The sequence below is a fragment of the Chaetura pelagica genome, unplaced genomic scaffold (assembly GCF_000747805.2).
Source record: "Chaetura pelagica isolate M959 unplaced genomic scaffold, ChaPel_1.0 scaffold37, whole genome shotgun sequence".
Classification (NCBI taxonomy): Eukaryota; Metazoa; Chordata; class Aves; order Apodiformes; family Apodidae; genus Chaetura; species Chaetura pelagica.
Window position 1 is genome coordinate 3,555,894 of NW_009954567.1, and position 16,894 is coordinate 3,572,787.

At 34.3% G+C, this 16,894-nt stretch overlaps 1 protein-coding gene across 1 annotated transcript in view; it reads left to right on the plus strand.

The window, feature by feature from the left end:
• Window positions 1-16,894, plus strand: part of IPO11 (importin 11) — an 83,372-nt gene that overhangs the window by 19,889 nt on the left and 46,589 nt on the right. The window contains exons 5-18 of the mRNA XM_010005362.1: window positions 1,216-1,348; window positions 2,266-2,324; window positions 3,161-3,209; window positions 4,846-4,916; window positions 6,245-6,437; window positions 7,635-7,787; window positions 8,053-8,096; window positions 8,937-9,027; window positions 10,029-10,076; window positions 10,703-10,808; window positions 13,994-14,120; window positions 15,233-15,266; window positions 15,449-15,489; window positions 16,574-16,690. Coding sequence (XP_010003664.1) covers window positions 1,216-1,348; window positions 2,266-2,324; window positions 3,161-3,209; window positions 4,846-4,916; window positions 6,245-6,437; window positions 7,635-7,787; window positions 8,053-8,096; window positions 8,937-9,027; window positions 10,029-10,076; window positions 10,703-10,808; window positions 13,994-14,120; window positions 15,233-15,266; window positions 15,449-15,489; window positions 16,574-16,690 — 1,266 coding nt within the window. The remainder of the gene's footprint in view (window positions 1-1,215; window positions 1,349-2,265; window positions 2,325-3,160; window positions 3,210-4,845; window positions 4,917-6,244; window positions 6,438-7,634; window positions 7,788-8,052; window positions 8,097-8,936; window positions 9,028-10,028; window positions 10,077-10,702; window positions 10,809-13,993; window positions 14,121-15,232; window positions 15,267-15,448; window positions 15,490-16,573; window positions 16,691-16,894) is intronic.

Consider the following 16,894-nt stretch of genomic DNA (forward strand, 5'->3'; position numbering starts at 1 on the left):
CACCTAGATCCTCCTTCTCAGAACTTCTTTCCAGCAGGTCCACCCTTAACTTACATTGGGGCATGGGGTTGTTCCCCCCCAGGTGCAGAACCTTACATTTTCCCTTGTTGAATCTCATTAGGTTCTTTGCCCAGCTCTCCAGTCTGTCCAGGTCACGCTGGATGGCAGGACAGGCCTCTGGAGTGTCAGCCACTCCTCTCAGTTTGATATCTGCAGTGAACTTGCTGAGCATACTCTGTCCCCTTGTCCAGGTCATTGATGAATATATTAGTATTAGTGTATTTTATTTAAGAGACATCTCCCGCAATACCCAAAGTCAATCTCCAGAACATAAGTTGAAACTATTGATAATTATTTAGTGATGTGTTTTTGCGACTTTATGAACACATCATTGAATAATTATCCAGAGTTTCTACTGTCTCACCTTTACTTAGACCAAAGAGTGAAATAAGTAGGTCATATGTGCTTTTGATTCCACTGATGTAACATGTGGCAGACTGTGCGGTTTCTTTCTTAAGTATGGAGCTGTCAAGTGCTACCATAACTGAGTGAGAAATTTTTTATCTTCTGTTTATACTTTAGATACCTTTATCACAGGAAGCACTGTTTGAAAACTAGAACATGAATTAAGTTTGAGATTTTTTCAGTGCTAGCTGATTAGAAACTGTGTCATTCTGTATTTTAAATAATTTAAGGAAAAAATCCAGGGTTTGCCACTATCAACAGAGTAAGTTATTTTCCGTGAAGGCATTATTCGATACTATATTTTATTAGAGATAGGCATGTAACTGCTGTGTCCCAGGGTAAGCTGATTCAGAGCCTAACTGTGCAGTAAGACAAACGTTTTCAGTCTTGTGGGAGAGAAGGCAATGAGTTTTTTGAAGTTTCATACGGCATTGTAGACTTGTGGGTGTATTTAATGAAAATCAGATAAGAAAGGTGGCCTAAAATATTCAAAGTGGTAGAGTCATAGACAAAATATTTAAGGAAGCGGGATAATCTATTGTAACATCTTGAAATTAAGACAGATATTTTTCTGGGAAACATCTTTGGATCAATACAACTCTGTACAACAAAGAAGCAAGTGAAACGCTGGTCTGTGATATACAAGAGGATGGATTAAATAATATAACTGGCCTTTAAAAATTAAGAATTTATTATTCCGTAGTCAAATTCAGGAAATAAATAAATGGTTGTTTTTTCTTCTTTCTGCAGCTTGCATCAGGTATTTATAGCTTTGCATGTTCCTTGTGGAATCATCATACCGATACATTCCTCCAGCAGGTTTGTACAGGGGATGAAGCTGCAGCCACAAATTCACTAGAAAGAACGTTGTTGTCATTGAAAGGTAATAATATAGAATGATACTAAATATAAGAAATCAAATAAGTTCCTTCATAGTAAATGATTAAGACATTTTTGGTAAAGAGCACTATATAACAAAACCATGCCCATTGGGAAAACCAGTAATCTTTATCCCTTTTACCTGTACCTGTAGCAAGACAAAAGGAGGATAGTTCACACAGAAGGGGTAGAAGGTACTCTTGTTTCTTAGTATGTACCATTTGGATATGCATGTTGTAAGAAGTCCAAGTCTAGCTTGTGGAGAAGTGGCATAAAAGGATGATTTTCAACTGTGTTATGATTTATGCTTTCATCTGTCTACCTTTAAGCACATACCTGAGGAACCTGAGCTATGCATTTTGTTGTGACAAGTTCACTTTCTGTTCAGCGAAGAGGTAGCCTTAGCAGTCAGTTTAGATTTTATGTTGATGCTCAAGTACTTACTGAGATGAATGCATAACCATAACTATACTTTGCTGCTGTGAAGAATTGAGATGTTTGTTTGTGATGGTTGCAATGTAGATGGAAGCAGTCTTGAATTGTTCCAGAGGGCGCAGCTCTGCTGGGCTACTGGCAGTTATAAACCTGAAAAAATGGCTTATGGGCCCTAACTGACTGTACTTGGCCCTTTTCCTGGTGCAGAGCCTTTCAGAGGTTGAATACTTGCAGCTTTTGCAGAATTCTTGATTCACTAATTCTTGCAGTTACCTTCATTATTTTACACTTAATGTACTGAATTTTGAAGCAATATTAGATTCATGTTAGCTATAGTTGAGGCATCAAATGGCCCCAAATTAAATAAGTTTCTTAATATGGAGAACTGGAAGAAGGGAATGGCAACTGTAAACATAATCATGTTCTGAAGTCTGTTTAAACAAGTCCTGAGAAATACCTACACAAGTAACGTTTTTGTTCCCCCAGTGCTTCGTAAACTGACAGTCCATGGCTTTTTGGAACCTCATTGGAACGCAGAGGTGATGGTAAGTGACATATATCTGTTTCTAGTTCTAAATAAGAAATATTTTTTATTATTTGAGCAGTGGTTAGAGTTTAAAAACTGTTGAAAGGCACATAGTTGTGTTACATAGTGAAGCATCAAGCAACACACTCTCAAACTTGTGCTGCCATCAGTTAAGAACTGACAAATCCCAGATAAATCTTAAACACTGTGACACCAATGGCATGATGTTTAAGAAAAGAAAGGTACCCATTCCAATTTACGTGTCATGTGAAAGTGGCACCCCTGTTGCCTACTGAAAGATGTCTTTTATGTACTTTGCACCATCATTCAAAGAGATGTTTTTATTCATTATGAATGTAATGACATATTCGTCCTATCAAATTCTATTGATAGAATTTATCTGATTGCAATGAAAACCTGGAGTATGCAACCCATCAGGGGGAGGGGAGAAAGAAAGAAAAGGAAATTCAGACATCTCGCTCAGGCCCAAATACTGCCTGCTTTGCTGCAGAAATTTGGTACCTATGACCTACATGCTAAACTGCAAAGTGGAGAACAGGAAAGAACTGGATAAGTAGATTGGAAAGCATGCATCTATATTTACCCATGCCTTCTACTAGAGGGGTTTTTTATGTGTTTTACTAATAAGGTTGGTTTGGATCATCTGTACGTTCTGCTGGCTAGTTAATTGCTTCATTAGGAAGCTGTCTGAGATAGCAGATTAGTTAAAAGTGTTAAGCTGATGTTTGAACTAGTAATACATCTGAAGTGACTTAGCTGGACTCAGCTTTTGTCTCATAATAAGTGCAAAAGAATCTTAATCTTTAAAAGACTCATATACTTCTATATTTTCAGGGTTTTCTACATGCAGTGTTTGAGAGGCTAAAACAATTTCTGGAGTGTAGTAAGTATTAGATATTTTTGCTTTATTTTGCCTTTAAGTATTAGAAGCTGAATGAAAACATAATACAGTTTAGTACATCATCAATAATAATTTATAAGTGCAAAGCTATTCCTTCAAATGCTGCTGAAACTGTCAGGAAAGGCTTTAGTAAAAATGTCCTTTTTATATCAACAGACCCAAAATTATACTTGGTGTGATAATGCAAATGAAAAAAAGTCTTAAGTCATGGATTGACAAAGTATCCATATTAAAATATGTGGATGCTACTAAAATACAGATCACCTTGAATTTTCTTGGGAGAGTTTTTTTTTTTCTTTTTCCTGGAGTTTGCCATATTTTTTTGTTAAGTGGAAAATAAAGACCATATTCAGCTGTACATACTTTATAACTGGAACAGTAGTGGCCTGAGACAGGCAACCCTAGGTTAACACAGCCAGTAGAAATATAAGCATAATTGGCAGGTGTTAGTGCTTTTGCAGGTAAGTTACCTGAAGCAAGCAAAAAGATTTGCAGCAGCGTGTTATCTGACATGAGTTCTTTTTTGTTACTTGTACTCTTGGAGTAGGCCTGGTGCAAGCCATTAATACATTTTAATGAGATCATTCATTTAGGATTCAACAACGCTTAATGTGAGAATAAGAATTTAAACTGAGTAGTAAGATTTTTTTATGTAAATGAAGGTACTTGGCTCACAAGCTTCTGCACAGGTGAGAGGGGCTGAGGTGGACTCTGTGCCTTGTTTCTAGAAAAGATGGAAACTTAGACTGTGTTCTGTGACAAAATAAAATACCTTTTTGAGTCTTCGAAAATCCAGGTGTTATTGCATACATCTGTTTGCCTGCTCTCCTGTTCTGCAGTCATGGTCTTTCTGGCCCTTTCACTTTTTGCAAGATAGCTATCTAGCTTTAATAGACTAAATTGAAGGCCATCTCACCCTGAAGGTTGATGATTATTGTAGTCCCCTAGATAGTGAGGACTGTAGGGTTTGAATGTCCTAAGATGAGAACTGAGCTCTAGCTTCTCATTTCCACTTTTCTAATCAATAAGTTGTTTTGGAAAAACAGGCACAATTACCTTTCAAGATTAGCGTTTACATTTTTTACATCATGGATTTTGCCTGCATGCCTTTGTTATGGCTCATTTTGTTTTTCTCATATTTTATGAAAGTTTTATATGTTTTTTGTAAATTCAGAGTATTTTCCAGGGTCCACAATAAATTATTTTTAAGATGGAGTTTCTAGAAAAACACATAGTATTATGTAATAAGGATATACCATAGTTTTTAAAAAGGACATTTTCATCTTTTCAGTGCTTTTCTGCTTCTTGCCTATGCTAGCATTTGCTTGGATTATTCTTTTATTGTTGAGTTGTCTGTAATGATGTCCCAGTTGTTTCATTCTGATCAGTACAGTAAATTTCACTGCAGCTGAGAGAAACAGTTTTAGATTTGTTTTTTACACTGTGCTCATTACCTTGACTTTGAATTTGAATTTATTCTGTCAAAGAACTTTTCTCTGGCTGTCATAATCCTTGAGCTACAGATAAAGCAAGTTGTGTTAATTTTTTTAAACTTAGCTGTCCAGAAAGAAAAGGAAAATCTGAAAAAATGATAGTTATTAAATATCTGATTTACCAGGTAGAAGTATAAGAGCAGAAAATGTATGCAGAGATCGTCTAGAAAAGACTATAATTCTGTTCACTAAAGTGGTAAGTAAATTCTCCATTCAGTTACTGAATAGTTCTGGAGGAGTAGTGCCAATTCATATATGTATGTGACTTAAAGCCAATAGGTTGCAGATCTTTTAAAGAAATGGAAGGTACTGCAACTGAAAACTACTTTGTTATTAAATATATTTTGATTTTTTTTTGAAGGGTGTCTGTTTACTCATGCTGACACATGTTGCAGGAATGAAGACCACATTTCCATACAGCAAACAACATTGGATTCATTCCATAAGTAAATTATGCAGATAATATTTTGCTCAGAAAAGAATTCTGGAAGTTTGGTGTCAGCACTGATGAATAAGGAACAGAGAAACTTTTCATCCTGTTTTCTATAAGCAGTTAGGTTGCTATTCCTAAGGCACTCCTAGTTATATTGAATAACTGGCCATTTTTAGTTTATTGAAAGAAAATTAACAAAAAACTCTTACCCTCTGTGACTTTTGTGTTACGTTATACATTTGGAGTTGACAGCTAATTCTGTGCAACTATGGACTGCATATATTATCAGAAGGTAATTTTAACATTGTCACTTGCTCTGTTTTTAAGACATATAAAACTGACAGAATTCCTGTTTTTTTCAGATTCTGTTTTGGGGCCATTTTAAATACTCAGCCTAATTATCAGAAGTGAGAGGCACCTTCACCAAAGTTGAACTGAAATGCTCTGACCCAACAGTTTTAGTCTTAGTTATAGTACTTCTTACTCTGAACTAACAAGCAAAGCATGGGAGGAATGTGCATTCTCTTTATAGACCTGAAGAGAAAATACACTTCATTAATAGGAATTCAGATGCAAGAATGTAGGCTTAGGCATTTTTGCGGTAATGTGGGAGATTAAAATAACTGACCACTAGGTGGAAAGGCTAAACTGAGGAAGCAAGTGCTTGGAGGGAGAGAAGAAAGAATAAAAGTTATTTCGCTCATTCTGCTTTTACTTACAGTAATTCAAACAGGGATGAATTAGCTGCTAAATTGTTCAGCATTTTAGCTGTGGCTGATGCATTTTATACACTGTGTTGCTAGCAAGCTGTTATAGATGAAAATTAGTATTGTTCCTTAAACTTAAAAAAAGTAATGAACATGACTCAAGAATTTCAGGGCAAAATAATCTTCATTAGTAATGAATACTGATCTCTTCCTAATTTCCTGGGTTTGTTAATCTTTCTTTTCTATAAATTTTATTAGTACTTTTATTTTTATTATTTTATTATCACTTGGTTTTGATAGCTAATTTATGAAGGCATTTAATAAGACTTGCATAAGAAGTAAATTTATTTCCTTTTCTTGCTCTTCTACTTCCTTAATTTTTAGCTTTTGGACTTCCTGGATCAACATCCTTTTTCATTCACCCCTTTGATTCAGAGGTCTTTGGAGTTTGCTGTAAGCTATGTTTTCACAGAGGCTGGTGAAGGAGTTGTCTTTGAGCGTTTTATTGTACAGTGCATGAATCTCATTAAGATGATTGTGAAAAATTATGCGTACAAGCCATCAAAAAATATTGAAGGTACTGCTGCTGTTTACTTGAAACATTTTTTTGTGTGTCCTGAGAAACATTTTGCTACTTGTTCCCCACAGTAAAATACCTTGAAGACATTCTTTTTAAGTGCTTCATGTTTTAATAGGTAGTAATGTATGCTTCTGTCTCTATATTGACAATTCTTATTTTGAGGGTCAAAGTGTTAATATATATATAGACATTAACTTGCTAAAGTAATTATAAATTTACAAAAAGCATTAATATCTTTGTTGATTGTTTTAGGTGTTTTTTAACTAATTCTTAAAAGTATTGAGGTATGTAATCTTGTTAATTTTAATCAAATGGTTTGATGAATCCCTTTAGAAATATTTGGTAAAATCTGATAATGAACTGCTGTAATTAACTGTAATTGCTGTAATTAACTAATACCAGTATTTTGAAATACAGAAACACAATGCATTTGACACGCAGTTGAAGATGAAGCAGTTTACATGCTCTGCTTTGTAGAACTGTGTTTCACTCTGAATCTTCATAAAGTGCAGTATCTACAAATAATGAAATATACAATTGAGCAATATTAAAAAAAACCAACAACCTTCCACATTATTTTACATCTGGTAAATGAGTAGATTGCATCATTCTCTTTCTAAATTTTTTTGGGAAAAAAATCTATAGCATTTAACCTTTTGAGAACTGGGTGGTAAAATAAATTAAAGTAGAACATTTATTTTTCTTAAGTTTTGACTGCCACACCCAGTGTATAGCACACAGTATTTGTTTTTATTGTTGCTTTCTTTAACCAGTATTAACTCCTAAAAGCCCCAAGTTTTTCATAAGAGTGTATTTGGATACGTTTCTGAATACATATAAATGAAACTTTCTTTGAGGTCTGTGCATTTTTATATTCAAATTTTAGGTAAACAGTTTTTCTTTTCATGTGCATACTAGCTGAAAAGCATTATAAGTACTTTTAAAAGTCCTAATGACTCTTAAGTCTAATTATACTGCTGCTAGAGAATTCTCTTAAAAGAAAATGAGTGTAGGTTTTTAGTTTGCCTGGAATCCTGTTATGGAAGTCTGCCATTAAAATTTAATTTTTCTCTTTTTTTTTTAATCTGAGGATAAGAATTTCTGCTCTATGGATTTCTTTCTAATTTTACTAGACTACTGTTTGATCATTAAGCTACGTAATTGCAGTTTGGAATTTTCTGTGTTCTATTTCAGATAGCAGTCCTGAAACTCTTGAAGCACATAAGATAAAGACAGCCTTTTTCACATATCCGACACTAATGGAAATTTGTAGAAGATTAGTCACTCATTATTTTCTGCTAACAAAGGAAGAATTAACCATGTGGGAAGAGGACCCAGAAGGCTTCAGTAAGAAATGTGTTGACTAGTTGCTTGCAGTTTATTTAGATATTAGTATAAGAGTTTCTGTCTACATTGCCTCTACAAATTGCTTACTTAGAATATTGGCGACTTATTTCCGTCAGTCTTGTTGTGTGGACAGATATTCCCTCTAGAGATTATTTTCATAGCAAGAGATTTTTCAGTATTCTATGATACCCACATATTTAAATATTAAACTTTATTTGAACCATAGCTGAAATAACACTTTTTCCTTTTCTTTGTGAAATAATAGCTGTAGAAGAGACAGGAGGAGATTCCTGGAAGTACAGTCTCAGAGTAAGTATTTCAATTTAAAAGAAAAACATTCAATATTTCAACATGCATTTCTTGATGGTCTTGTAACTGAGAGAGATGATATTTGGTAGAAAGATTAGCTTGTGCTTTAAAAAAGAAAACTTCAGTTCAAGAAATTTCCTTAGAATTTGCTCCTTTGTCAGTGAGGCTGAGATACACTGAAAAATATTCACTTCATATTTTAAGAGGGAAAAGGAGTTTTCTTCAACATTTGTATTGTGTGGTACCTGGTGATCATTAAGCCCAGTGGAAGTTGTCCCTTCTTTAAAATGTTAACTGATACTCTCACTTTTTTGGACATAGTGAATAAAGAAAGTTTGATGCATCTGTATGAATATTTTAGTTCAGATCAGAAGCATGCTGTTGTAGTCAGTCTCCCAGTAACTGCTGCTGTGGTTGTCTTTGCAAAGAGATTTCAAGTTACTCCTGAGTTGCTTTCATTTTAAAACTAACAAACCTAACCCTGTGCATGTAGTGTGTTCTAAATGCAACTCAGAAGATTCAGCTAGAGCTAGTCCAAGAAGAAACTGACATACCTACCATGTGTTCACTAGCTTCTTGAAATCAGCTGTTTCAGTCCACAGATCCATTGTTGTTCTACTGCAGAACTGGCTGACACAGATACAGCCATCAAACTCTCACTAGAGTTAAGTATATTGTCGAGTAGGAAGAGTGGTATTTCATGTAATACTAGTTTTGCTACAGTATGTTGCATAATATGACCCTTGGTGCAAGATATTCAGCACTTAAAATTTTAGCATAAAATGTATTTTAGTTGTCTTTGTTTTGCTAGATTCTGAACCAGATGTTTTAATTTTTCAGCCATGCACAGAAGTTCTTTTTATTGATATTTTCCATGAATATAATCAGACTCTTACCCCTGTGCTTTTAGAAATGGTTCACAGTTTGCAAGGTAAGTTCAATAAAAATAAAGGAACTATAAAGTGTACAATTCTTTTTATTCTCTTTTTTCAACTTTTAGACAATTATATCATGTGGTATCTAACTTTATATAGTGCATTCACTCTGTGTTTTTGAGATAGCATCTTAATATTTTAAAATTATTTCTAAATAATAATAGTCCTTAATATGGACTGCAAAGGAAAACGCAGTGTGTGTCTAGGAAGAGGAAATGCTAAGGATTCTTTGCTTTCTGTCATAACTGCTTTTGGTGACTTTAAAATACTGGGTTACTTCTACTTGCGCGAGGTTTTGGGCTTTCCTAAGAATCATCGATAAACTTAATAAAGTCTGTAAGTTGTTTTTTACTGGCAGTTTCCAGTTCAAATATTGCAAGGCAATTTATGGTAATTTTCCCATGTTTCTGCAACAATCTTGGGGAAAAAAAACCACCTTTAAAAGAAAAAGGTCAACTTATGCTGCCTTTTTGGAGAGTTTAGAAGACTTTCTAAATTTGAAGAATCTGCTTTAAAAATGTAGTGGTTTTCTACATATGAAGAGTGAAGTCTTCATAGACTGAGCAATCATTCAAGTTTTTTTTCTCTTCTATTCTAGGATTCTTTGTCCCAAAACTTAGTTTTATAGTGGCCACAAAAGACAGTGGTGTTAGCTGCCGCTTTGTTTTCCCTGTAATTTCGGCTTGGGTTGTTTCCCCAGGTTGTATCTTAGCTGACTTCTCAGAATGGATCAGTACATTCTGTTAAGTGGAAATAAATACTAATTTTCTGAGGGTGAGTGCCGGCTTCACAGAATCTCTTCATAAAATATTTGTAAGTTTCAGTTTGCTGTGCTGCGATACTGAAAAAAATATCCAAACTGAAGTAACTGAACTTGTGAATAAAACAAAAATAGCAAAGCAGTCAATTCACAGGTTACTTGTTTAAAGAGTGTAAGTGCAAAGCTGCTTCTGTTCCTTGCTTAGTTATACCCATTTTTCTTTATTTTGTCTTGTAGGATCTACCAACATGGAAGACACCAGTGCTATACTGATTAAAGATGCTGGTAAATTAAATTCTACTTTACCCTTGAAGTAACCTAGCCTCTTTTGTGTATGTGCTTGACTTCTTAAAAATATATGAAGAATTTGCAAGACTTTTTTGTAAGACATTTGGAAAGTAGAGCCTGAATCCACTTTCTCCTTTCACTTGACACCAGTCTTCACTTTTCAAAATGCTTATGTAAAAATATGGTAATTTTTTCAATTTCTTTTGTGAAACAAACCCTTAGTCAGTCTCCCTTACTGTCCTGTCCTTTCCTCTGCAAATAAATGAGTTATAGTGTTTCCATGGAGATATTTTGTCCCTTTTGCAAGTAAGAAGATTTTATGGCATAAGAAAAAGGTTATCTAAGACATCTGATGGATCCATTCTTGATGTTAGCATAAGATCTTAATTGTTTTATGGATTTTAAGAGTCTGAATTTTCTTCTTATACTAAAATTTCCTCCAGAGTTCCCTTTACCATGGTCTGATACTGTCTTCTCTTCAGAAAAATGTGCTTTAGTTTTGTTTTCTTTATTATGTTCAGGTTATAAAAAAATTGTTTTTGAAACTTAAATTAGACTGGTTAATTAGTATTAAAAATTAAACATTTTGTCATACAGTAAGCGTAACTATTATTTTTCCCCAGTGTATAATGCGGTTGGACTGGCTGCTTATGAACTATTTGATAGTGTGGATTTTGATCAGTGGTTTAAAAATCAACTATTAGCAGAACTACAGGTTTCTCATAACAGGTAAAAACCTTGGTTTGTTATGCCTTCATAATATAAATATGAACCAATGATGCAAATCTGGTAAGGTATAATGTCTAATAATTGCATACTTAAAAAAATACTCAGTATTTAAACATATCTCCTAAATGAGCAGAGGGATGAAATACGTGTAGAAAAACTATACAGTCCAGAAGTGGCACTGTACCTGACAGTTTAACTGTTGTGTGGTGGATATTTCTAGGGTTCTGTAAAAACATTGGAAGTCTGTCTTCTTGTTTGTATTTGAGTTGACTGAACTTTCTCAGGACAATGACCTTTGCTCATTTAAAGAAAGATACTTAGGCCCTCTGAGACCTCAGAGCCCTTTAAGCTGTAAAGTCTTAACTGAAATCTGTGGAAATACTCTCTGTAAAACTGTAGGTTAGCCAAAATAGTGATTTGTTCTTCTCTCCTACTTTAATAGAAGTCCTTCATAGCACTTCAGTTGATTTTGCCTGCGATGAAATGGGGAAGTCAGGATTTGGGCTCTCTTGTAAAGTGTGAATGATTACAGGCTGGTTCTACGTAAAGTGTATTATGTACCCCATCTGCTGTGGGTTTTCCTTCCCGCCAAACTTCTCTTCATTTTCACATGAGTACAATTTTTTTTAGTCTAGCAGATATCATGGGGTATATTGAAAGACCAGTTTTAGCATCTCAGTACAGACAGGGTTGTCTGTCTCTTCAACTGACTAGAAGACAGTTTTCTTCCCTATTCCTCAAACTGTCTCTTGTCTCTCAGGGGAAGTACAGTCACTGCTATTGTGCGTTCTAATCGTCATCAGATGAGTTCCAAATCACCTTTTGAATCACACTCTGAACAAGTGTGTCTTGTTTTTCTCATTATTCATTAGCAGTGACCCTAATGTCCTTTGAAGAGTTTTACTGTTCTTTTCTTCTACATTTGTAATTCATCTTACCAGACATAATTGCTATCTGAAATATAAGCTAATTTGTTTCCTAGTACCTCCAGGGAGCTAATGTAAGTTGTAAATTGTTTTCCATAATGAGATGCTAGCCAGCTTTTTTTATTTATTTCCAAATGCCTGTCATGCTTGCATTACAAATACAGTTCAATTTAATGTAGATTGGAAGACTCTGCTAAGCATAGTAATATTAAATGCTTATTTTCCTTACAATATGCTTTAAAAAAATAAATTATTCACTTTTGGATGTATGACCTTACTTCAGAGCCACAGAATAATTACCATGGTTGTTTACCTGGTGTCTCCTAATATTTTCATTCTTTTTCTCACTAGTCTTTTTTTTCCCTCTGTATGATCTTTGTATGAACTTCACCCTGCTACCAGTGGCCAATCACTCTAATGGTTAGAGTAAATGTCAGAAGAACAAGGGAAAAAAAAATAATATTTTGTGATTGATCTTTTGTTCTTGTGCCGCACCCGCACCCATCTCTGAATGAAGCTGCTGTGGTATTTGTAGCACGTGGTCACTTAGACATTTTTATGCCGTCTACCCATATAGCATAAGCGAAACTGACAGAAGTCGTCTGTGGTTGATATAGGTGTATTTGCAGCAGGGAATACATCTGATCTAACAATTTAGTTGGTATTTGTGATATCCCAGGATGAAATTCCTGTGGGGACAAAAGCTTGCAGTAGAAGCTGTCCAGAAGTGTAAAGCCTTGTTTGCTTGGACTGCTTCAACTGCCAGTGTCATTGGAGACCACTCTGGCAGTAAGGATGAAGTTCTGGTTTAATGATAACTTCAGGAACACATATGCAGTTCAAATAAGGTTTTTTGGAAGGTATGATTTGGTGTCCCACAGTATGTCCCATGTTGATTAGCATGCTTCTTCACATACTGGGTCATGTTTGGAAATGCACAACGTATGTGTTATCTGAAGGGACCATAAAGTTTGCTGTGTTTTGTTTTCTGTGAATGTTTCTTTGTCAGCAAACCATGATCATAGCAGTTGGAGAAATACGGGATTCATGAAAAAATATCCTTAAAGATTTTTAGAAACATTTTATTGCCAAATGTATCACTTGCCATAATGTTTGGGTTTGTATTGATTAAGGAGAAACTTTTCCTAATTTAAGAGTAGTTTACTGGATACAATTTTTTGCAATAATTCAATTAAAGCTACCGTCTTATGGTTATTGAAAGAGAAGCTGCCTTATTTTGGAATATGGTCATTTTTCCCATGTGGAAAAATTCCCATTTGGGTCTAGAAGGCTCAGTCTGCTTGTACTTAGTGTGTGCTCTTAGTGTACAAGCTAATGATGTTCCAAGAGGAGAGGTTTTCCCTGAAGTAGTGAATCTAGAAAAGATAGGACTTAAAAAATGAGCACCTATAAGCAGAAGAATTTCTAGGAACTGAAGTCCTTTTAAAAAAACCAACCAAAACCAAACCAAACAAAAAAAACCCCCTGAACATACGTGTGACGTCCCCCCCTTTTTCTTACCTAACTTTATATTTCTGCAAGTTAAACATTTAAATCTGAACTACTCTTCCTGATCAACTTTTCTAATCACTGGAGAAAAATAGCAACTCTATGGAATGGTTTTCTCCGTCATTGTGTTAGTCAATTCAGTTCATTGTTGTTCTGGTTCTTACTTTATCCTGTTTGGGACAACTCTCAAGCTGTTTGATTTACCTGCTTGTTGAAACAGTGGTGAAAGACTAGGTAAAGTCAGCTCTTTCTAAGAACAGCTTTTAACTGATAACATGAGATACTCTGGCAGTTTCGGTAATGTAGCACTTAATTTTACATTTTTAAATTGTATCTTACCTAATACTTTACACATAAAAAGAATGTCAGGGAAATTGCTAGAAAGTCTGGTGAAAGCAGTAGATGTTACAATGGCAGTAATACATGTAAGATTTATTTTTATTTTATTTTTTTGGTCTGCTATATGCAGAATAGACTTTATGTCTAGTGAGAGCTTCAAGATTCAACCATTTAGGATTCAACCATTAGGTTCAGACTGAGTTGGTGTTTCCTGAGCCTTCCAGTGAAGAATTTTGATGAAAAAGATTTATTCATCTAAGTTCTGAAGTTGGTCTTGACAAACAAAATACTTTAATAATTTAGGGGGGAATAATGTCTTTCTAATAATTCTTATATTTTTCATCAAAGTATTTGATAATGTCAACTATATTGAATTAATAAGTACAATTATTTTTTCTCTTACTTCTGAAGTTATAAACCAATACGCCGAAGAGTAATTTGGCTAATTGGACAGTGGATTTCTGTAAAATTCAAATCAGACTTGAGACCTATGTTATATGAGGCAATTCGTAACTTGCTTCAAGACCAAGACTTAGTGGTAAGTATATTTTGTGTTTTGGATTATACTTTTGTTCTGTAAATACAGGTGAAACATAAATACCATACCTTCTGTAATTTAAAATTTCATAGCATCACATCTTAAAATCTGTTATATCTTGCAAAGGGTAATTTGTTGGAAAGTTTTTTGGGTGGACATTATGAACATTAAGGTAAAAGACCTGAAACATGTCCTTAAGATGAAACATGTCCTTAGGTGACGTCTTCAAAGAGAAAATTAATGGCAATAGCAACAGTCTGGTTTTTCTAAAACTAAAGTTGTGAAGTGTCTCAAGATAAATAATTTATTTAAAAAAGAGTATTTTCTGTAGATAAAACAGGGTTATTCTGTGAGTATTCCCTGCATTATACAGTATTACTTAAGCATAAAAATATTTATCTGCTAGCAGAATATGATAAATGGCATTGATTGCTAAGCTAGTTGAGTACAATTCAGCACTCAACTGAATTTTCAGTTGAAATTTCAGTCAACCAGCAGATTGAGTGGAGTTGAGAAGCTGTTTTTGCATTTGTTTCTTTTCTTTTTAAACAAGCAGACCTAGTGGCCAGCGAATAGTACAAATACACATAGCTAGCTTATTGGTTACATATTAGTAATTGGAAGTTGTAACAGTCATTTCTGTGATTCCAGACAGGTTTAGCAGAGTAAGATACAATTAGTGCTTTCTAAGCATCTGAACATCTAGCAGGGAAGAGCACTTTAGCTTGTTGAGTTTAGTTGGTTCTGTACTTTTTGGGTGACAGCAAGCCATGAGATAATCCCAAGTTAAACACCCTCTCTATTGCAAGGGTTTTTGTCACAGGCTAGATACCCTCTTATTTAATATTCTCTTGACCTTGATGAAGGTTTTGCATGAGAAGCGTCTCCAAGTGGTAGCACTTTGTCAATGCCAATTACCCTACAAATAATACTAAGATGAAAGGAAATTAAAATGTTTGAGTTGAACTAACTACATTTCTTAGATGATGACAGACCACGTAGAATGATTTAATTGCCAAAATAGCAAGTGATAAGATATTGTCAGATACTGCGTTGGTAATCAAAATATGTAATGGACATATATGTGATGCTTCTTGATTTTTGTCTTCCAGGTCCGTATTGAGACAGCTAGGACACTGAAGTTAAATATCCTTTTATCAGCAAAGATGTTTGATTAGTCCTTAATTCAGCATTGGTGGAAAATAAACAATTTTAAGCTTACTGCCAGATTCTTCAAATTATAATTTTTGTGTATCTATGGAATATTTGCTTATTTGAGTCTCATATCCATCTGCAGTCTGTATTATTTTTCCTTAATGGTTATTTACCTGTAGATGACTTCGAGTTCAGAAGTGACCAGTTCTTACCAGTAAGAGCATTTATATGGGCATATTGTGATGAGCAGATAGATTCATAGAGGAAAGCAGGAAAACAATATTTTCAAATTTAATTTTAAACGACATTATTTAGTAATAAGTATATGTTTAGGAATTTTTTGCATCCTCATAAGCCAATTAAATGTTATGACTAATGTAAAGACTGATACTCTGCTAAGGTTGCTAATATGTGACATACAGACAGACAATTTAAAAGCTTTTATTATTATTTTTACAATTTCTTAGCATTATGTTTAGTACTATGTGTTACCAGGTGCTGTTTCTTCATGCTAAGACAATATGAATGCAGTCTTTAACAAATAAGTCTCCACATTAATGTGACTTTGCAATGTCCCTGTTTCACACAGCACTTTCCAACCTGCTGTTTCACACAAATATTAAATATAAATGTGTGATTAAAGTAGTGTCCTAAAAATGTAGACTTTCTTGGTCTCCTGCATTTGTGTTCTTTACAGTGTTCATTAGTGTTGTCAATGAGTAAACAATGAAATTTTGTCTATAAATACAACAAAGATTTATTTTGATCTCTCAGATCTGACAGATTGTTTTTCCTCTCATTTGATTATGACTTCTATATTGATTGCAACTCTCTTGAGAAAAAATAAAACAAAAATGTAGAATGCCTCTGCGCTGTAAACATAGCAATTGTTTAAGATGTCTTTTTCAATACAATACATAAATTTTATCTAATGACCCATAGCAGGAATACTGTTGCTTTTTGTTGACCCTGATAAAGTGCTTCTTTTAGCAGGAGGGTCTTCAGCTTTACAATATTTTATCTATGAAGTAACGTTTACATTTACTAAACATGAAAGTCTATGTGTTCAGATGGATCGCGTTTGAACTGTTATGTACGAGCATATCTTAGCCTCTTTAACTTGTTCAGTCCGTGACTAGCTAGTGTGTGTTCTTCCAAATAAGTGAGTCACACTTTGCACACTTAAGTGTCTTTCAAACTTGGTAGATGTCTTAGAGTTGTAAGTGTACAGGAAAATAATTCATGTCACAGATTTTGGTTTTGATGGTCTAATCTGTAGTTGTTTATATTTTTTTTAGTATCTGGAATCCATGTTTACACTGCTCTTCCAGCTACTTCAGGAAGTAAACCAGTGTGACACCAAGATGCATGTTCTTCACGTTCTGTCTTGTGTGATTGAAAGAGTAAATATACAGGTATTTTTTAATAGATTTCCGTGTTACTTTTGTACTAAGAACATGGAAGAGGATTTGATGGCTTTGGCTTATAAAAAATAGTAGAAAAATGTCATCAATTAATAGACTGGTTCTTATAGTGGTAGATGCCTGAGATATTTGTATTACTTGGTTCTTATTTATTTATTTATTGTCTTCATGTTCTTTATTTATTTATTACTGCCT